We start from the raw sequence: 21,435 nt of genomic DNA, 5'->3' as shown, positions 1-21,435 counted from the left end.
TCCCAAATGCGTCTTTGAGTATCTTCCCCCCTTCTTTTGACCTACAGCGACGCCCAGAGGTTTTCCCGAGAAACTGCACTAATGTCTTGCAAACGTTTTGCAAAGAACTATTTTTTGTTTCTCTTTTCTTTTTGTATTTTTAAAAATAGGTATACATTCATAAATTCCAAATTCAGAAGATACATGTGGCAAATTTTATAGACTGTCCGTCTCTTCCTTCAACACATTTATCTCAGGAGAAATGAGTGTTGCTTTTTTTTGTATCATTCCATTGGTAGGTTTTGGGTTGTTTAGCAGATTGTTATAAATACTCTTTCTCGGTTTTAGACACAAATGGAAGCATACATCAGTTCCCTTGTGGTGCAGCAGGTTAAATATTCAATGTTGTTACTACAATGGCTCGGATGGCTACTGTGTCTCAGGTGTAATCCCTGGCCCAGAAACTTCTACAGGCCATGAGTACAGCCAAACCAACAACCAACCAACCAACCAAACAACCCCCCCAAAAAATGCCAAGTTAAAGTATACTGTATACCATGTTTTGCAACTTGCATATTCACTACTTACCTATCTATCTATCTCTATCTATCTCTATCTATCTAGGGCTGTGCCAGCGCCACGTGGAAGATCCCAGGCCAGGGATCAAACATGCAGCAAAGTTCTCACTAGAGCCACAGGAGTGACAATGCTGGATCTTTCACGTACTGTGCCACCAGGGAAGCCCAACTCACATATCATGAAGATAATTTTCTATCAGTACATAAAGAGGTTTCCCATTTATTTCTTCTAGCTTTGTAGTAGCCCATCATATGGTTGCATGACAGTTTATTAAAGCAAATATTATTTTCTAAAAGAAACACAGTGCCCATTCAAACAAAAATATATTTTCCATGTGATCTTAGTTTATAAATTATTTGCTGCTCTCCTAGGGATTTGACTCTGGAATGTGTTCCTATGCCAGCATCCAAGCATTTCCGTCACAGTTTCAGGACCACTGATATTTCCAAATTATATTTTAAATAATCTCCCCTCAGATATGATTTGTCTCACAATATTCATTTATTATTTCCTCTTTCCAGCTAGGTGTATCATACCACATCCTTAGTTTACTCTACATATTGTGCCACAATTTCCTACAAAGAAGAAAGCATTCAGAAACTCTCCTTCTTAAGTTGAATTGAGGCATAGTCCATAATCTATTTCCACAATTTCCAGGCATCCAAAGGTCACTCATTTGTGTAGTCTTAGAGATTCATAAATATTTCCCCCAAATCAGATCATCCCAGAGTCAACTAGTGACAGACACTTGAGAGTAGTTTGGGGGTACAGGGGTGAGGCCTGCTTACTAAGGAGCAAAAATCACATCAGTTCAGAATCTAAGTCACTGCCATGATGAAAAAGAAAAGATTTTTAAAAGTTATGTTTTCCTTAGAAATTGAAAAGGGTCTCAGAGTGATGCCATAATAGGTAATGTATAAATTACTAAAATTACTCCTGAAACCTATTAAATGAGTGAAATAAAATGGGCAATTTTTTAGCAATTACAGAAAAGGAATCACACATAGTCACTGCTGGTGCATCTCACAAACCAAACACAATATTTGAAATGTACCAATCCATTGAGAAACTAGCCCTCTTAAAGTTACATCTAAAAGTTAAATATACTCCCCAATATTTATAAATTGTCATTGCTTAATCATAATGGAAAATACTTGTTACGAAGGAAAGAAAAGTAAAACAAAGTTCCTAGGATATACAAAGAGGAAATGTAAAAATAATCCAGATGCAACAATAACTTCATAAGAGAGAATGAGTTACTCTGAATTTACACAATTGCCTCCTATTTCACAGTTCTAATCTACTCTTTCAGTAATGCCTTAAGGAAAATGGCTTTAAAGTGAGATAGCTAGAAATATAAAATTAAGAAGTTGCTGCTGAAAATATAGCAAATATTACAAAGAATAAATAATGAATAACTTTAAGGTGTAGTAACTGTTATTGATCACGACTGAAGGATCTGCTGCGCTTCCACTTGAGAACAACAAAATACTAATAACACCTTTATTTGACTTATTATGTATCTTATGTAAATGGAGACATTCATGCAGCTCCCTGCCTACGTTTCAGTGTGGAAAGATTTGACTCACCTGATGAAGACCACAGTCTCCTTTCGTTTCAAGTAAATCTTGAGATATCAGGAGAGGCTCGCTTTTCCCGCAGCTCTCCTGGCTGATGAGCGTGTCCGCATAGTTGGGCTGCGGGAAGATCACGTGGCTCCCCCGCGAGTCCGCGGTGAGCGACACCTCGTGGGAATAGGTCTGCAGGAAAGCCCGCACCCCGTCCACGCCCACCAAGTGGGAGGCGGGCACGCCACCCAGTCCACCTCCTGACGCCTGGAGCACACGCGACAGGTGCCAGCGCCTCAGCCTGAGCGCCAGCAGCACGATGACAAAGGCCAGGAAGACACAGGAGACCGCCGCCACCGCCACCACCAGGTACAGCGTCAGGCCCGAGTCGTTGGGGTCCGCTGAGGGCTTGAGGCTTCCCAGGTCAGCCAGGACGTCGGGGATGCTGTCTGCCACGGCCACGGTGAGCGTGACGGTGGCCGAGAGCGGGGGCTGGCCGTGGTCCTGGACCGCCACCACCAGGCTCTGCTTGAGGGCGTCTCTGTCCAGCAGGGCCCGCGCTGTGCGCACCTCGCCCGTGTGCAGCCCCACCGCGAAGAGCCCGGGCTCGCTGGCCTTGAGCAGGCGGTAGGACAGCCAGGCGTTCTGGCCCGAGTCTCTGTCCACCGCCACCACCTTGGTCACCAGGTAGCCGGGCTCTGCGGAGCGGGGTGCCAGCTCTACACCCGTGGAGCCATCCGTGGGGAGGGCGGGGTATAGGATTTCAGGTGTGTTGTCATTCTGGTCTATGATGAACAAGCTCAGAGACACATTGCTGCTGAGTGGAGGGTCTCCACTGTCGCTGGCTGTCACCCACAGCTGCAGGTCTCTAACCTGCTCATAGTCGAAGGAGCGCAGGGCATACAACACACCTGTATCGGAGTTGATGGAGACATAGGAGGAGAGAGGTGCCCCCTGCAGTGTATCTTCAGCCAGAGAATAAGTCACCCTTGAGTTCTCACTACTGTCAGGGTCCTGGGCGGTCACAGAGAAGATGGAGGCTCCTCTGGCGTTGTTCTCTGGAAGGTAGGCCAAGTAGGAAGCATGAGGGAACGTAGGCGGGTTGTCATTGATGTCGGCCACGTTCAGTGAGATGTGTGTGTCTGTAGCCAGTGGTGGAGTTCCGTGGTCGGTGGCAGTTATGGTGATGTTATATTCTGCCACTTCTTCCCTATCCAGAGACCTGTGTGTCAACAACCGATGATAATTTCCAAAGGTCTTTTCAAGTGTGAATGGCAGCTTATCTGGAATAGAACATGTGACAAGGCCATTCTCTCCTGAATCACTGTCATGCACGTTGAAAAGTGCGATGACTGTGCCTGGGGAAGAAGTTTCTTGGACAGAGCTGGTGAGAGAGGTAACTGTGACTTCTGGAGCATTGTCGTTTACATCCAGAACTGTCACCAGCACCTTACTTCTGGCTCGGAGACCAGGCCCATCGTGGGCTTCGACATCTATATCATAGAATCCAGACTCCTCATAATCCAACTCCCCCAAGATAGTTATGTCCCCAGTCCTAGAATTCAACTGGAACAGCTGGGATATTTTATCTCTTCCTTTCCGGAACGAATACGTGACTTCTCCATTGGATCCTTCGTCTGGATCAGTGGCTTTTACAGTGAGTAGCCTGGAGCCCACAGGCATGTTCTCCCGCACACTCACATGGTACTCGGGCTGAGTGAACACGGGGGCATTGTCGTTGATATCTGAAACTGTTACATGAATTGTGGCACTGCCGGAGTGAATCTGGTCACCTCCATCAAAGGCAGTAAGAACCAGATGGTGAACTGCCTCTTTCTCGCGGTCCAGAGCTCGCTCCAGCACCAGCTCAGGGTACTTAGTCCCATCTGCTCCGCTTTGCACATCCAGGGAGAAGTGAACATTTGAGCTGAGCTGGTACCCCTGCAGGGAGTTTAGCCCTATATCCGGATCAAAAGCTTCAGGAAGAGGAAATCTTGTCCCAGGATTTTCACTTTCAGCAACTTTTATTTCCCTTTGCTCTGTCCCAAAGTTGGGCGCGTGATCATTAACATCGATTATTTCCACTTCTATTCCGAAAATCTTCACTTTGTCCTCTAGGAGAATCTCCAGGTTTACTACACACTTTGGAGATCGGTCGCAGAGCTCCTCCCGGTCTATGCGGCCCGCGGTGACCAGGCTGCCGCTTCGCGCGTTCAGCGCAAAGAGCTGCGTCCTACCTCTGGAGACGATGCGGACTCCGCGCTCCCCCAGCTCGCGGGGCTCCAGCCCCAGGTCCTTGGCGATGTTGCCCACGAAGGAGCCTTTCTCCAGCTCCTCAGGCACCGAGTAGCGGATCTGTTCGGCCCGGATTTCCCACAGGACCCCCAGGAGAACGCAGATCCGGATCAGCCGGCTGCAGGCTGGGCAGCAAGGAGGAGCCGCCATTCCAGCCCCGTGGCTGAACAGCGTGCGCTTGGCTGTGCTCTTGGTGGAGGCCTGAGCAGCCCCAGGATCTTCAGGGTCCGAGATAATGTGCTTTCACCGTTGGATGCTGGAGCGCTCAGGGTCCAGATGGACGCTTTCTAAAGCCCCAGAGCCAGTGCTTTGTGATGCAGAAGTCCCTGTGGTTCGGATTAAATTCCTGGTTCTTTTCTCTTTTCCCCCGATTGGTGAACAGCGACACTCAGAGTCCTAACGTGTTACTGCAATCTATTCTTGGTAAATAGTCATCACTTAGGTACAGCGTTTCTTTTCCGTATTCTATTTTCCCCCCAAATAATAAAAATGAAATACCTGATGTTTAACTTGCAATGAAAATCTAGAAATGATCCAAGTCTTCTGTGCAATTATAATTTTTTTCAGAGACAAGTTTTTTTTTCTTTTTTGCTAAGAATTTTTTTCTACTTCTTTTAAGTTTTTGCTTTATTAATTCTCATACCCCAGTTTCAACACAGTGTACAGCATAAGGGACATAGTTATCCCTCCAAGGAACAAGGTTATACTTGAAGAATAAAAGAATAAATAGATGAAAAGATGATGTCCAGGAGTTGGAGTCTGGGCTCCAGTCCCTAACCTAGGCAGAGAGAAGTTTCCTCACATGGGTTGACACTTTGGAATCTTGGACAACTTTTCAATGCTCTTGAAAGAAAACATCTACTGCTCAAGAGCTAGTCTTAGTGTGCAAACGGGCTTGGCATATATCGCAGCTTTGGGAAGGGCATTTGTTCATTCATTTTATATAAGAAGATTCTAGGCTACAGTTATTACGGTTGTGATTATTATGTTCACACTGAGTCCTCAAACTCTTGAATAGCACCTTCCTTTTTTTTGAGATACACCATTTTTATTATTATTAAAGTATAGTTGATTCACAGTGTTTCATCAAGTTCTGTTGCACAAGAAAGTCATTCAATCACACACATTTCCCTGTGCGGCACAAAGCAGCTCTTTTCATAGAGTATCCACTGAAATAGCTTTTCAATGTTTAATGAATGAGTTACTAACGCAGCTGCAAAGCCTAAAACAATGGGTAAATAACTGACCTTAAAAATAAATAATAAAGTAGGAAGAAAGAAAAGTTAAACTTTAAAGCCCTGTAAAGAGAAACAATGTTTCAGTGACTTTTCCACATTAGGACACATCCAGAAGGTACTGTTTTACTACTATTTATAAGTTTGGTTTTGATTTAGAAATAGCCAGGAAAAGGAAATATCTTAGTAACTGTATATATAGTATCATTGCATCTTTGTAGTTTTCTTATTCATGAATACTTAGAGTAATTTACTGATCTGAGAAAAGTTGAGGTAAAGCAGAAAGTAGCCAGTTCTTTAGATTATTACTCATATAATTAGTTTCTAGAAATTACTCATAAATTTTAGCAACACACAAAAATCCATTAGCTATTCAGAGTTTTTACATTTCCAGACTTTGGAGAGTAGATTAAAGGCATTTTTCACAATCCTCAAAGGACTCACAAGTTGCTGGGGGTTGGGATGTAAGAGAAAATATTTTGAAAAAATTTAACCCACTTCTCATAAACTTATACTAGAAAGGAGAAAAATTAAAAAGGATCTATATACAACAACGTTCATTACATTCCTTATTACGATAGCAACAAAGTAGAAAGGGTGTGAAATTATTTAAGAATGGTCAAGAAAATTGGAGTTCCCGTAGTGGCGCAGTGGTTAACGAATCCGACTAGGAACCATGAGGTTGCGGGTTCGGTCCCTGCCCTTGCTCAGTGGGTTAACAATCCGGCATTGCCGTGAGCTGTGGTGTGGGTTGCAGACGTGGCTCGGATCCCACGTTGCTGTGGCTCTGGTGTAGGCTGGTGGCTACAGCTCCGATTCAACCCCTAGCCTGGGAACCTCCATATGCCGCGGGAGCAGCCCAAGAAATAGCAAAAAAGACAAAAAAAAAAAAAAAGAAAATTATTCTTGATAGATTATGAAGTGGGAATAAAGACCCAAAGTTAATGAACCAAATGTAAAACCTGGCAGTCTTTGCTATATGCGATAAGGCAAAAAAAAAAGTGCTAAGAGGCTTAATTACTGGAAGGTTATATTAGAAATACATATCTCAAAGATAAACAACTAGAACGTATTTGATGAACATAAACTTTAACTTGGTCTGGAAGAGCTGTCAATACATTTATAGAGAGTAAAACTTGGGGAAAAAAAGAATATCACACATCAACTAAATAAGGGCAATGCAATTACTAAGGCTGGTGACATCCAAGAAAAGGCTGTCTTTAGCATGGCTTTGCTGACCATAGAGAAATGCCAAGAGTACACATTGAGAAGTAGTAATTAGGTAACTGACCAGACTACGGAGCAATCTCCACCCATCCAATGCACTTCCTCTCCCACCACCCTCACTAGAACAATGAACAAGGACCCAAACTAATGATGCACTCCCGAGAATAAAATAAAGTAATAAAATTTAAGTGAGTGTGCAGAAACTCACGTGATAGGAAAAAGAGGAATCATGAGCGATGTGGGGGTCTTCATTATTAGCACATATATCCATAGAAGCATCTTCACCGAGGAGATCCCGAGGAGGAGCTGTTTCCGTGGTCATGGTGTGAAAATCAAAGTTGGTCTTTGCTGAATGCGAGGCAACACACAGATTGTAGGAATAGGGCAACGTTCCTTCACTGTAGTTGGGGGGACCCACGGGCCCGGCCTTGACACAGAGGCCAGGCTGAAAGCAGCCCCAGGCACCAGGCCTGGAGGAGCGTCGCACGTGGAGGGCCACCGCCAGGGTCACCGCCACCAGGAAGAGCACCGAGATCAGCGCCAAGGCCACCACCAGGTACAACTGCAGCTCCGCCTGGGGGTCCGAAGGGGGAGGAGCGTCCCCCAGGTCCGGCAGCGCCTCCTGCAGGCTGTCCGCGAACACCAGCAGCAGCGTGGCGGTGGCCGACAGGGGCGGCTGGCCCCCGTCGCGCACCGCGACCAGCAGGCGCTGGCGGGCCGCGTCCCGCTCGCCCAGGGCCCGCGCCGTGCGCACCTCGCCCGTGCGCAGCCCCAGGCTGAAGAGGCCCGGCTCGCTGGCCTGCAGCACGTGGTACGACAGCCACGCGTTGTGCCCCGCGTCCGCGTCCACCGCCACCACCTTGGTCACCAGGTAGCCGGGCTGCGCGGCGCGCGGCACCGTGTCGAAGAGCGCCGAGCCGTCGGGCCCCAGCGCCGGGTACAGCACCCGGGGCGCGTTGTCGTTGCGGTCGCCCACCAGCACGCGCAGGCTCACGTTGGCGCGGAGCGCGGGCGAGCCGTGGTCGCGGGCCTGCAGCGTCAGCTCCAAGGCGCGCAGCTGCTCGTGGTCGAAGGCGCGCTGCGCGAACACCACGCCGCTCTGCGCGCTCACGGACACGTAGGACGCCAGCGCGCGCGGCTCCAGGTCGCCGGCCACGATGGAGTAGGAGACGTGGCCGTTGGGCCCCAGGTCGGGATCGCGAGCGCTCACTTGCGCGATGGAGGCGCCGGGCGGGTTGTTCTCCGCCACGTGGACCTCGTAGGAGGCCTGCTGGAAAACCGGAGCGTTGTCGTTGACGTCTGAGATGTGCAGGGTGATGCTTGAGCTGGAGGAGAGGGGCGGCTCGCCCCTGTCGGTGGCTGTGACGGTAATATTGTACTCTGCCCTCTCCTCCCGGTCCAGGGCACCATCAATCACTAGCTTGTAATAATTCTTAGAGGTGGATTCTAATTTGAAGGGAACTTCTTCCTGAATAGAGCATGTCACCAGACCATTTTGCCCAGAATCCTGGTCTCTCACTTTAATGAGGGCAACTACGGTTCCAACATCTGAGCCCTCAGGAATCTCGTTAGAGATGGACATGAATGTCACTTCTGGGGCATTGTCATTCTCATCAACAATTTCAACCTGAACATTGCAGTGAGCTGTGTGTACCCTTCCATCCTTGGCTTCTATACCCAACGTATACCTACTGGCCTCTTCAAAGTCCAATGTACCGTTGGTTGCAATGTCGCCAGTATTTGGATCAAGAACGAAGAGGAGCCTGGTACTTGTTGGGGCATTAAGGAAGGCATAGGTGATTTCTGCATTAACACCCTGGTCCTGGTCAGTGGCCAGGACTCGCAGCACAGAGGTTCCCGGGGGCACGTTCTCTTGGAGGCTAACCCTGTATGTGTCCTGGCTAAACACTGGAGCATTGTCATTGGCATCGGTAACCTGTATCCGGATCTGGGTAGTGCCGCTTAGGGGAGGGTCCCCACCATCCATGGCAGTCAGGATTAAATTGTGGGAGCTCTGCTGTTCTCTGTCCAGAGGTTTTTCCAGCAGTAATTCTGGGTATTTACTTCCATCAGGGCTTTCCTTTGTTGACAGAGAGAAGTGCTCATTGTGGTTGATGGAATATGTCTTCAGTGAGTTACTTTCTACATCTGCATCTAGTGCAGAGTCCAGAGGGAATTTTACCCCTGGTAAGGCTGACTCACAGATTTCCAAGTCAATGCCTTTTGCAACGAAATGCGGCGCATTGTCATTAATATCTCGAATTGCAACGCTCACATGGAAAATAGCCATGGGGTTTTCAGCAACCATTTCAAATTCTAGCACACACTCTAATTTCCTTCCGCAAATCTGCTCTCGATCTATCCTCCCGCTCACTAGCAAATCCCCATTCTCTGCACTCACGTTGAAAAAATCTTCTGCACTAATTCTCAGTTTTCGAGCTGGCAACTCCTGGACACTGAGTCTCAGATCCTTAGCCAAGCTCCCCACCCTCGAGCCCTTGGCCAGCTCCTCTGGAATCGAGTAGTAGATCTGCTGTGAAATCGCCCTGCACAACAAAGACAGCAGGAAGAGAAACTGTACCTGACTTTTCATTGTTTCAGCTTTTCTGGAGCTCCTTAGCATTTCTTGAACTCTCTTGGCAAGCTGCTCTTCAAGATGTCTCTGGGATGCTTAAAAATCAATGACAGCACCTTGGACTTTGGAGAGGTGAGGGTAGTACTTGTTCGTTAGGTGTTTTGAGGGTGCACAAGAGCCGCATCTGCGTTCTGATGTGCGCAGGACAAAGCAGAGAAACACTGCCCGTCACTCCTGCAGAACTGAGAACCCTTCCCTTTGGTCAACAGCGGCACCCGGAGGTGGTCTGGGAAAACTGCACATTGCCCAACTATTTCTTCCTCAAAGGGTAAGCTCTTGAATCTACATATCTTGTCTTTCATTTCTTGAAAAGAACTATTCAGATTTTGCCTTTAAACCTGAGGTTTTATAGGTTTCCATCATCTTTTAAGTGTTACCATCATTTTACATTTTTCTTTCCTCATTGAAGATTTTCTCACAAGGTATGTAGTTTTTTTTTTTTCTGTTTGCGGGGGGTGGGGGGATCATCAATGATTCCACTGTAGTTATAAACACTGGCATGACTAGTATGGATGCAACCAATTAGGTTATTTCTCATGGATATAAAGATCTAATATTTGTTTTTAAAAAGAGTGAGACAAAGCCCTAGACTCTTTTTTAAAGCATATTGCTCATCATCTTAAAACATAGATAATCTTCCCATTAAGTACAGAGGAGCCTGGTATTTTGTTAAGGAGACCAGTCACATTTGGGGACACACATGCTTTTATAAAACTGAATCTTTACAGCGGAAAAATAAATTAATTAATTAATTTAAAAACCCTGAATATTGCATAAGCCATATATATTTTTTTAACGAAATAAGTGCTTCTTTACTATATGAATGTATATGCAACACTCCCTAATGCCAATTCTCAGCTCCAGACAATTTATACCATTAATAAGTGAAATGAGTTTGATTTGATCACTGGTAAAACGTGAGAGTTCTTAGGCATTCCATGTTGAATCTTCCCTGTAGTCCTTGAACTGGCCTTAGGTAACTAAAACAAACACCTTTATTTCAAAAGCGCTACCACGTGAGATACCAACTCAACCATCTATTCTGCTATTTTGCAATGTTCATCCACGCTCATCTTGCACTCCAGTCAAGACAGATTATTCATTATCTGTCTTCCTAAGATATCCTTTGCCTTGTTTTCTATCTCAGGCCTTTATACTTTCTGCTCCTTTTACTATGCAGTCTCCTCCCTTTTTATTGCAATGAATTCTTGCCTATCCTTTAAAACTCCTTTTTAATGAAAACAGGATGTCTGAGACTTATTATCCATACAAGAAGATGCCTTTGTACTCTGTGCATTTTCCCAATGTACATGTAGAATATACAAAACAAAAAAAAGTTATGGAAATTAATTTCACATATTTCCTTCTGCCATTTTAGTGGGGCTACTAGATAATATAATAATACAGCTTTCATCTGTGGCTCACGTTATCTTTCTATTGGATAGAGCTGCTTTAGTCTACCTGGTTTTTGAGATAATACATTCTTTTATTGTTTAAACTAGTGTAAATTAGGTGTTTTTACTTTTTGCTTTTTAGCCTTCCCCCCCACCCCCCCACCGCCGCAGCATATGGAGGTTCCCAGCCTAAGGGTCAAATCCGAGCTACAGCTGCTGGCCTACACCACAGCTACAGCAACAAAGGATCCGATCTGCGTCTGTGACCTACACCACAGCTCACGGCAATGCCGGATCCTTAAGCCACCGAGCGAGGCCAGGGATCGAACCCGATCCTCATGGATCCTAGCTGGGTTCGTTAACCGAGGAGCCACTACGGAATTCCCTGGAATTCTTAGGAAATTCTCTTTGATCATCTAAAGTGTCCCTTGCCCTAGCCATTTAATATTTTTTCTCATTACAAGGAAACTTACATTAATATTATAAAGACTTTCCCTAAAAATATTCCAAAGGTAATGTGTCTTTTTTATAATGCATTTGAAGGTTTGAGTGAAAATACACCCTTCTCTGTTCAGACCCTGTTGTCTCACACTTTTGAATTTTCCTCTTTCTAATATATTGAGGGAGAGATGTGTTCCTTTGTTTGAAATCTGATGAAATCTATCTTGGCCTAATTTTGGATGACTCTCTGCTGTGACTTTATGGCTGAAAATAATTTCACACATTTCAAAATGGGCCAATGATTCCTAGCCTAAGAAAGCTGAAGGACTCCTATTCCATTATCGAAGTGGATGGTCTGGAAATCTCTCTCAGAGAGGTGGAAACAGGTCTCCTTACATTTTAAAATCCTTCTCAAAGGCAAGAAATGCCATTCCAAGGCTCATAATAGGTTAGGCAATTGAGCTTCCTACCTTCAGACAAAAGGCAGAAATCCATACGAATACACTTTTTTTTTTTGTCTTTTTGCCTCTTCTGGGGCCACTCCCATGGCTAGGAGTCCAATCAGAGCTGTAGCCGCCGGCCTACGCCAGAGTCACAGCAATGCTGAATCCAAGCCGCATCTGTGACCCACACCACAGCTCACGGCAATGCCAGATCCTTAACCCACTGAGCAAGGCCAGGGATCGAACCCACAACCTCATGGTTCCTAGTCGGATTCTTTAACCACTGAGCCACGACGGGAACTCCCATACGAATACACATTTTAAGTACATAAAACAGGGGCTACATTCCAGGTGAAAGAATTTGACCAACCTCTACATTTTTTACTCTACCATTTTTTTGGCCACTCCCTCAGACCGAACCCATGTCACAGCAGTGACAACACTGAATCCTTAACCTGTTGAGCCATCAGGGAACGCATACCTTACCATTTTTATGTAAACAGGACGAAAAGTGTTTGTTTTGGCTTGGAAGGAATTAAGTGTCATATTATGAGAGCCTAAAATAGCTAATACCGATATTATTATTACCGTATATATTACCATATTATATATATATATGTATGTATGTATATATGTGTTTGTATCAGAATAAACTAAGTAGCTGACATGACAAACATCACCGCAGGGACTGACAATGAGACAAGTCTGCATATCAGAGACGTAGAGATCAATGCTGAGTCAACCACAGGGCTCTCCTCTCATCATAGTTATTCAAGGACTGAGGAAGACACAGTCACTCTTTCAAGAGTGACGTAGAGGTCTGGTAAGTCTCACAATGACAACTAAAACCTTCTCTGGGAAGAGATTCACATGCTTCGGTTTACAGTGTATTGGCCAGAACTACTTACTAGACCCCCACTCAGCCCTACCAGTCAGGAAGTACAGCCTCATGGGAATCCAAGAAGAGAGGAATACATATCTAAAGAAAATGAATGGCAACTGCATTGCTTTATTTTCAAATAAATGTGTATTAAAGCTTTATAACACCCACACTGGTGGGAGTTCCCACTGTAGCTTGGCCGGTTAAGAATCCGATTAGCGTCCATGAGGATGCCAGTTTGATCCCTGGCATCACTCAGTAGGTTAAGGATCCGGCATTGCTGCAAGTTTCTGCTTAGGGCACAGATGACAATAGGATCTGGTGCTGCTGTGGCTGTGGCATAGGCTGGCAGCTGCAGCTCCCATTCAACCCCTAGCCTGGGAACTTCCATATGCCGCAAGTGCGGCCCTCAAAAGAGAAAATAGAGAGAGAGAGAAAATAACCACACCGGTGTAATTGTTCTTTGTAATATTCAAAGAAAGAAATAAACTCACCTGAAGTTGCTTGGAGTCTCCTTTCGTTTCAAGTAAATCTTGAGATATCAGGAGAGGCTCGCTTTTCCCGCAGCTCTCCTGGCTGATGAGCGTGTCCGCATAGTTGGGCTGCGGGAAGATCACGTGGCTCCCCCGCGAGTCCGCGGTGAGCGACACCTCGTGGGAATAGGTCTGCAGGAAAGCCCGCACCCCGTCCACGCCCACCAAGTGGGAGGCGGGCACGCCACCCAGTCCGCCTCCTGAGGCCTGGAGCACACGCGACAGGTGCCAGCGCCTCAGCCTGAGCGCCAGCAGCACGATGACAAAGGCCAGGAAGACACAGGAGACCGCCGCCACCGCCACCACCAGGTACAGCGTCAGGCCCGAGTCGTTGGGGTCCGCTGAGGGCTTGAGGCTTCCCAGGTCAGCCAGCACATCTGGGATGCTGTCAGCCACGGCCACGGTGAGCGTGACGGTGGCCGAGAGCGGGGGCTGGCCGTGGTCCTGGACCGCCACCACCAGGCTCTGCTTGAGGGCGTCTCTGTCCAGCAGGGCCCGCGCTGTGCGCACCTCGCCCGTGTGCAGCCCCACCGCGAAGAGCCCGGGCTCGCTGGCCTTGAGCAGGCGGTAGGACAGCCAGGCGTTCTGGCCCGAGTCTCTGTCCACCGCCACCACCTTGGTCACCAGGTAGCCGGGCTCTGCGGAGCGGGGTGCCAGCTCTACACCGGTAGATCCATCCATGGGGAGGGCGGGGTACAGAATCTCAGGTGTGTTGTCATTCTGGTCCAGCACGAAGAGGCTCACGGACACGTTGCTGCTGAGTGGAGGGTCCCCACTGTCACTGGCTATCACCAGGAGCTGCAGGTCTCTAACCTGCTCATAGTCGAAGGAGCGCAGGGCATACAACACACCTGTATCGGAGTTGATGGAGACATAGGTGGAGAGAGGCGCCCCCTGGATGGTATCGTCCATCAGTGCATAGGTGATGTGGGCGTTTTCAATGCTGTCAGGGTCCTGGGCGGTCACAGAGAAGATGGAGGCTCCCCTGGGGTTGTTTTCGGGAAGGTAGGCCGAGTAGGAGGCGTGAGGGAAGGCAGGCGGGTTGTCATTGATGTCGGCCACATGCAGGGTGATATGAGTGTCCGTGGACAGAGGAGGACGTCCCCCATCAGTAGCTCTGAGAGTGACGTTATATTCAGACACCTGTTCACGGTCCAGGGATCTGGCTGTCACTAAGCGGTAATACTGGCCTATTGATTTTTCTAAATTAAATGGCATATTTCCCAGGACAAAAACTGTCACTTGTCCATTTTGCCCAGAATCTCGGTCGTGCACGTGGATGAGGGCAATTTCCCTTCCCCCATTAGCCTCTTCTGGGACTGAGCCTGTGAGAGAAGTAATTGTAACTTCCGGGGCATTGTCATTCACATCCAGAACTGAGACCAGAATCTTAGCTTTGGAAAGGAGACCCGGTCCGTCTTGTGCTTCAATTTTAATTTCATAGAACGTAGCATCCTCATAATCTAGACTTTTTAATATTGATAAATCTCCAGTCACTGAGTCGAGATTAAAAATCTCAGCGATTTTTCCAGGCATTTTGTCTAGTACATAGGACACTTGAGCATTGAATCCATCATCAGGGTCAGTGGCATTCACTGTGAGCAGCCGGGTGCCGACTGGCAAGTTCTCCTGAACGCTTACTTGATACTCAGGCTGAGTAAATACTGGTGGATTGTCATTTGCATCCAGAACTATCACTTGGATGCACAAGGTGCTAGAACGGACGGGGTCACCGCCATCAGAAGCAGTGAGGACAAGCTGGTGAACTGTCTTTTCCTCACGGTCCAGGGCCCGCTCCAGCACCAGCTCTGGGTACTTGGTCCCATCAGAGACACTCTTCACAGCCAGGGAGAAGTAATCATCGGGGCTGAGCTGATAGTTCTGCAGAGAGTTCATGCCCACATCCGGGTCAAACGCAGTCTTAAGTGGAAATCGAGTCCCAGGAGCCGTTAGTTCACCAATTTTTATTTCCAAATCCTTTGTTAGAAAATCAGGAGCATTGTCATTAACATCTCTAATTTCTATTTCTACTTCAAAAATCTTCAATTTGTCTTCAACCAAAATGTTAAATTTTACTAGGCACCGCGCGCTCTGGGCGCAGAGCTCCTCCCGGTCTATGCGGCCCGCGGTGACCAGGCTGCCGCTTCGCGCGTTCAGCGCAAAGAGCTGCGTCCTACCTCTCGAAATAATGCGGACTCCGCGCTCCGCCAGCTCTCGAGGTTCCAGCCCCAGGTCCTTGGCGATGTCACCCACGAAGGAGCCCTTCTCCAGTTCCTCTGGCACCGAGTAGCGGATCTGCCCGCATCCCGTCTTGCACAGCGTCCCCAGAAGCGCGCACAGCAGAGCCAGTCCCCCGCGGTTTCCGAGTCTCAGATAATGGGGCATTTCCTTTTTGGTGAATTCTTTTCTCTGAATTGGGTTCCAATTTCCCACCACGGACTCCAATCTTATTTTCTCAAGGAACTAAGCCTTTCATGGGCCTAATTTATACGTCGCGGAGCTGGCTGGCTGCGAGGCTGAGCTTGGAAACAGCCCCCGATCTTCTGGGTGTGATTTGCTGGTTCCTGGCTCTTCGGAAGCGAGGACGTGGACTAGCGGCCGTTTCCTCCTTGAGTGGTGAACAGCGACGCCCAGAGGCCTCACCGTTTACTGCACCCTCGGAGACAAACCCAAGTTCAGTACTTTCCAAGTTTCCCAGAACCTGAAATCCTTTTTGTCATATATAACGGGGATCGGTGTTTACTTAACCGATTAATTGAATCACTGTATGTTAAGGATGTGATTTCAATTTATCTTCATTGGGAAGCCACGCAGTAACCTTAACGCCACCAATATTGCTTCAAACATGCTGAAGTTACTGCTTTGAAATGTTGTGAAAAAGTTAAGAACCGCAGAGATATATCAGCCATGATGACAAGGTTTGCTTCTTGAAGTCTGTCCTTGATAGCCTGACATCTTACTTTCAATATTTTCCATTTAACCCATTCATTAAACAAACAATAATACTGGGGGATTTAAGGCGAATGACATGAACACAGCCACTTCCAGCACAGTTAAAATATAAAAGCCAGTGTACCTGCTGTGGCTCAGCAGGTTAAGACTCTGACTAGTATCCATGAAGATGCAGGTTCGATCCCTGGCCTCGCTTAGTGGGCTAAAGGACCCAGTATTGCCACAAACTGTTGTGTAGGTCGCAGACATGGCTTGGATCTGGTGCTGCTGTGGCTGTGGTGTAGGCCAGCAGCTGCAGCTCCGATTCGACCCCTAGCCTGAGAAGTTCCACATGCCATGGGTGCCGCCCTAAAAAGACACACACACACACACACACACACACACACACACAAATACAGAAAAGCCAGCAAAGAATTATGGTGCACTGAGATAACTACCATAATGGGAAAAGCCAAGGGCAATGGGAGAGCCTCTAACTTGGCCTTGGAGGTTAGCAAAGGCTTTCTAAAAAAAAAAAAAAAAAAAAACCAGGAGAAGAGTGGAGCAGGGATAAGGCCTGGATGGGCAAGAGAAATCACAGAACTTCAGTACTGAAAGTAGTCTACTCTGCTTAAATCTAGAGTATAAAGATATTTTTAGGGGCCAACACTTAAACTAGTAGAGATAAACATTTGTTTTATATTCCAGAAACCCTTTTTCTGTGCTTATTTTCCTCTCCAAGCACAAACATAGAAATATATTTGTAATTTCAATAATGATGCATTACCTACCTATGCATAAGGCATTTATTCTTGTGAAGAGTTACTATACACAATAGAAGGAACTATGCCTTCAATTTTCTTCAGTTCATACTTGATTATTTACTTACTCGTAAAGCTGTTTTGAGGTATTATGGCACAGTAAGTTCCAACTTTGTCTCAAAGCACCTTATGTAATAGTAATACCATATGGATAACATAAATTATCTCAGATCAATTTTCCCTCAGAATCCCTTAAACAATAAAGAATTATGGCACCTTAAAGGATGATGATACCATTATATACATGACTTAGCACACAAATATTTCCCAATAAAAAAACAACAAAAGATCCCAGTTTACACAGAATGCTAGTGTGTTCTTTGTTCTCTATTGTTAAATACATAACTAACAGACTAAAAAGCCAGCGTGGGAAGAGGGATGGGGAAGGAAAAGGTGGTTGTGAGGGGAGGTGATGCTGGACGAGGACCTGGAAGCCTTTTTAACAGCTTCTGTGGGCAGGAAACATTGACAAGAGAAATGTATCAGGAGGATATTTAGGTGCAATTATTTGATATGTTTTCTGAATCCCTTGAGGATATATAGTATTTTTAAAGGTAAAAGGGCAATGTACTTTCCAAATATGAGAAAAATAAAAACAGCGAAGAGAAACACCTTTACTATTACACTAATCATTTATTGGAGAGCAAATCACAATTCAATCACTTCTTAAAAGAATACAGCCACTTGAGAAGCTATTGAGATTTTTTTTAACTAAATGGAGGTTCCATGATATACCTTCCTGAAACATGGCAAAGCATATATATTTCTAAATTTGCATGTTTTAATAGGAAGATCATGCAAGTCAAGACAGATGAAGAATCTCGTCGCCAAGCTGAAAGAAAAATATGGAGTGAGAAGAAAATAACCAACTAAGGGATTTCATTATTCACAAAAATATACACATATAAAATACAAAGGCCTTAAATGTTAGAGGGAAATATTTGAGCAAACATAAAAAACCCAACCCTTACATTTCTAAGAAGCAATTGTTGATCCATGTGGATGAGATGATTTGCTCAGGATGAGAAAGTATGAGAAACCAGACAAACCAGTTCCTAAGGCAATATTCTTGTGATAATCTAAACATCATCTTCGCCTACGAATACCGATTTATACACATTACACCATGATCCTAGCCCCTCTTCCCTGTTACATGGTGCGAACACTTAGAATAGTGAGAAATAATTCACTGGGACTATGTTTCTAAAAATGCAATGTAGCCACAAGGAAATAGGGGAAACAGAAGAGATATGGTAAACTGTGGAGAGTTAAGTGATTAGGTAAATTTATTTATTTTAGCAACATTGCTCACAGGTACATTGCGAAGAAAGTTTACCTGAGAAAATGTTTCTTCTTTATCTTCAGGTAGAAATTGAGGTGCTGAGAGAAAATCCTTTTTCCCGCAGCTCTCCTGGCTGATGAGCGTGTCCGCATAGTTGGGCTGCGGGAAGATCACGTGGCTCCCCCGCGAGTCCGCGGTGAGCGACACCTCGTGGGAATAGGTCTGCAGGAAAGCCCGCACCCCGTCCACGCCCACAAAGTGGGAGGCAGGCACGCCACCCAGCCCGCCTCCTGACGCCTGGAGCACACGCGACAGGTGCCAGCGCCTCAGCCTGAGCGCCAGCAGCACGATGACAAAGGCCAGGAAGACACAGGAGACCGCGGCCACCGCCACCACCAGGTACAGCGTCAGGCCCGAGTCGTTGGGGTCCGCTGAGGGCTTGAGGCTTCCCAGGTCAGCCAGCACATCTGGGATGCTGTCTGCCACGGCCACGGTGAGCGTGACGGTGGCCGAGAGCGGGGGCTGGCCGTGGTCCTGGACCGCCACCACCAGGCTCTGCTTGAGGGCGTCTCTGTCCAGCAGGGCCCGCGCTGTGCGCACCTCGCCCGTGTGCAGCCCCACCGCGAAGAGCCCGGGCTCGCTGGCCTTGAGCAGGCGGTAGGACAGCCAGGCGTTCTGGCCCGAGTCTCTGTCCACCGCCACCACCTTGGTCACCAGGTAGCCGGGCTCTGCGGAGCGGGGTGCCAGCTCCACGCCTGTGGAGCCGTCGGTGGGGAGGGCGGGGTACAGGATTTCAGGTGCGTTGTCATTCTGGTCCAGCACGAATATGCTCAGAGACACATTGCTGCTGAGGGGTGGGCTCCCCGCATCCTGTGCTGTCACCCACAGCTGCAGTTCACGGAACTGCTCATAGTCGAAGGAACGCAGCGCATAGAGGACGCCCGTGTCGGAGTTGATGGAGATGTAGGAGGACAGGGGTGCCCCCTGAAGGGTGTCCTCAGCCACGTTATACGTTACACGGGCATTGTCATCGCTGTCGGGGTCATGGGCCGTCATGGAAAAGATGGAGGCACCTCTGGGGTTGTTTTCGGGAATGTAGGCAGAGTAGGATGTATGGAGAAAGCTGGGCGGGTTGTCATTGATGTCTGCCACCTGCAGCAAAATGTGAGCATCTGTGGACAGAGAGGGGTTCCCTCCATCTTTAGCAGTCACGGTGATGTTGTAAGAGGAAACCTGCTCCCTGTCAAGGACTCTGGCTGTAACCAGCCGGTGGTAATTGTCCACTGACTTTTCTAATTTGAAAGGAAGGTTCTCTGGGAGTGAACATGTGATAAATGCATTCTGCCCAGAGTCTCTGTCATGGACATTGAAAAGCGCAATTACTGTTCCTGGAGGAGAGTCTTCAGGAACTGAGCTGGTAGCAGATGTCATGTAAAATTCTGGAGCATTGTCATTCACGTCCAGAACCATGACAATGACTTTCGTTCTGGTAAGAAGGCCTGGACCATCCTGAGCTTCAATATCAATTTCATGGAGTTTTGTATCCTCATAATCCAAGCTTTTTGTGATTGTTATTTCTCCAGAGGAAGACTTAAGCTCAAATACCTCTGAGGCTTCTTCAGGAGTTTTCTCTAGAAAATAGGCCACTTGAGCGTTGTATCCCTCATCTGCATCAGTGGCCGTCACTGTGAGTATCCGGGTGCCTATGGGTGTGTTCTCTGGAACACTTACACGGTACTCGGGCTGTGTAAAAACAGGTGCATTGTCATTCGCATCCAGTACGATCACACGGATGCGGGAGGTGCCGGATTTGACAGGATCGCCCCCGTCCAAAGCCACGAGAACGAGGTGGTGAACAGCCTCTTCCTCGCGGTCCAGGGCGCCTCCCAGCACCAGCTCTGGGTGCTTGTTCCCATCCACTCCTCTTCGCACGTCCAGGGAGAAGTGGTCATTTGAATTCAGTTCGTACTTTTGGAGGGTGTTCTCGCCTACGTCTGCATCGTGTGCGCTCTTAAGAGGGATCCGGAAGCCTGGCGTAGTCGTTTCACTGATTTTTAGCTCCAGCTCCTCTACGCCAAAGCGAGGGGCATTATCGTTAATATCTGTTATTTCCACCTCTACTGAATAAATATTCAATTTATCTTCTAGGAGGATGTTAAAGTTCACCAGGCACGGCGCGCTCTGGGCGCAGAGCTCCTCCCGGTCTATGCGGCCCGCGGTGACCAGGCTGCCGCTTCGCGCGTTCAGAGCAAAGAGCTGCGTCCTACCTCTGGAGACGATGCGGACTCCGCGCTCCGCCAGCTCGCGGGGCTCCAGCCCCAGGTCCTCAGCAATGTTGCCCACGAAGGAGCCTTTTTCGACCTCCTCTGGCACAGAATAGCGCATCTGCCCAGCTCCAGCCTCCCACGGGGCCGCCACGAGAAGGCACAGCAGGACAAGGCTGCGGGGTGGCAATTTCAGCAAAGCCGCCATTTCTTCAGCTGCAGTCTCTTCTCCCGGGCAGTTTGCAGCATCCAGGGCGGGGTTCCAATCTGTAATCCTCAGAGTCTGAGGTAACCAGCACGCACGGGACGCAGGTCACTGTGGAGAGGACTAGCAGGCTGCTGGACTGAATTTCTCTACCTCCCCGGAGCTTGCGGGCCAAATGCCCAGCCCTTTGTGTTAGGGGAGCCGTGAAGTTGGATTGGACGCCTCGCGGGCTTACTTCTTAGGTGGTCAACAGCGACGCCTAGAGACCTAAGTAAATTCTGCATCTCAGACAAACCCAGGTTATTTTCCGGCTTGTTGCTCCATGACTTTCAAGGGACGCTGAAGAATCTTACAGTTCTAAGATACCTTAGAAATAGCTCTTTCGAGTCAGGAATCTTTTTCGCAGAATGAATGAGAAGGGTGCAAATGAATGTGACCTTCCCAGTAGCCGCTAGTACAGCATTATTGAACGCTGGAGCCATTAATCAAGATAGCTCTGCCCTTCGTCCAAACATCTTCAACCTCTTATTTTATATTCAGAGACAATATATCAGTCTAAAAACTTTACCTACATTATATTATAATGCTATATACTTTGAATTTCTGTGCCTAATGGCTTAGTATTGAACTTCAAAACCTGTATTTAAATTATGGAATAATCAGACACTTCATTGGGTTTCTATTAGGTGTCTGATAGTTTGCCTGCCTGATGTTGACTTTAGA

General features: G+C 47.3%; 3 protein-coding genes across 5 annotated transcripts in view; all 3 read right to left on the bottom strand.

The window, feature by feature from the left end:
* The window catches only part of LOC125126453 (protocadherin gamma-C4), a 172,466-nt gene extending 156,706 nt beyond the window's left edge, over positions 1 to 15,760 (bottom strand). Inside the window, exon 1 of one of the 3 annotated variants that reach the window (XM_047778871.1) lies at positions 13,171 to 15,760. In XM_047778871.1, the coding sequence (XP_047634827.1) occupies positions 13,171 to 15,594 (2,424 nt within the window). In that variant the 5' untranslated portion in view covers positions 15,595 to 15,760. Of the gene's footprint in view, positions 1 to 2,147; positions 4,764 to 13,170 lie in introns of those variants that run through there. The other 2 variants (XM_047778876.1, XM_047778874.1) reach the window with 2 other exon arrangements.
* LOC125126454 (protocadherin gamma-B1-like) lies at positions 6,760 to 9,657 on the bottom strand. Its single transcript, XM_047778891.1, has one exon. It carries the CDS (start codon positions 9,504 to 9,506, stop codon positions 7,068 to 7,070), a length of 2,439 nt encoding a protein of 812 aa, XP_047634847.1. The 5' UTR covers positions 9,507 to 9,657; the 3' UTR covers positions 6,760 to 7,067.
* A 1,814-nt stretch (positions 15,761 to 17,574) lies between the features above and the next one.
* LOC125126452 (protocadherin gamma-A2-like) lies at positions 17,575 to 21,201 on the bottom strand. Its single transcript, XM_047778862.1, has 2 exons — positions 18,298 to 21,201; positions 17,575 to 17,793 (listed from the first exon to the last, which is right to left on the bottom strand). Exons 1-2 carry the CDS (start codon positions 20,713 to 20,715, stop codon positions 17,764 to 17,766), a joined length of 2,448 nt encoding a protein of 815 aa, XP_047634818.1. The 5' UTR covers positions 20,716 to 21,201; the 3' UTR covers positions 17,575 to 17,763.
* Positions 21,202 to 21,435: the final 234 nt, after the last annotated feature.

The sequence above is a fragment of the Phacochoerus africanus genome, chromosome 4, assembly GCF_016906955.1.
Source record: "Phacochoerus africanus isolate WHEZ1 chromosome 4, ROS_Pafr_v1, whole genome shotgun sequence".
Taxonomy (NCBI): domain Eukaryota; kingdom Metazoa; phylum Chordata; class Mammalia; order Artiodactyla; family Suidae; genus Phacochoerus; species Phacochoerus africanus.
Note: the sequence above shows the minus strand (reverse complement) of the source record. Positions and strands in the feature narration are given on the sequence as shown.

Bases quoted from the DNA above. Each gene is read 5' to 3' on its own strand.
- LOC125126454 (XM_047778891.1), bottom strand. From the start codon at position 9,506: ATGCTAAGGAGCTCCAGAAAAGCTGAAACAATGAAAAGTCAGGTACAG.
- LOC125126452 (XM_047778862.1), bottom strand. From the start codon at position 20,715: ATGGCGGCTTTGCTGAAATTGCCACCCCGCAGCCTTGTCCTGCTGTGC. The intron at 17,794-18,297 runs GTAAACTTTCTT...TTTTTCTTTCAG, and splicing joins AAGAAGAAACATTTTCTCAG to CTTGGCGACGAGATTCTTCA.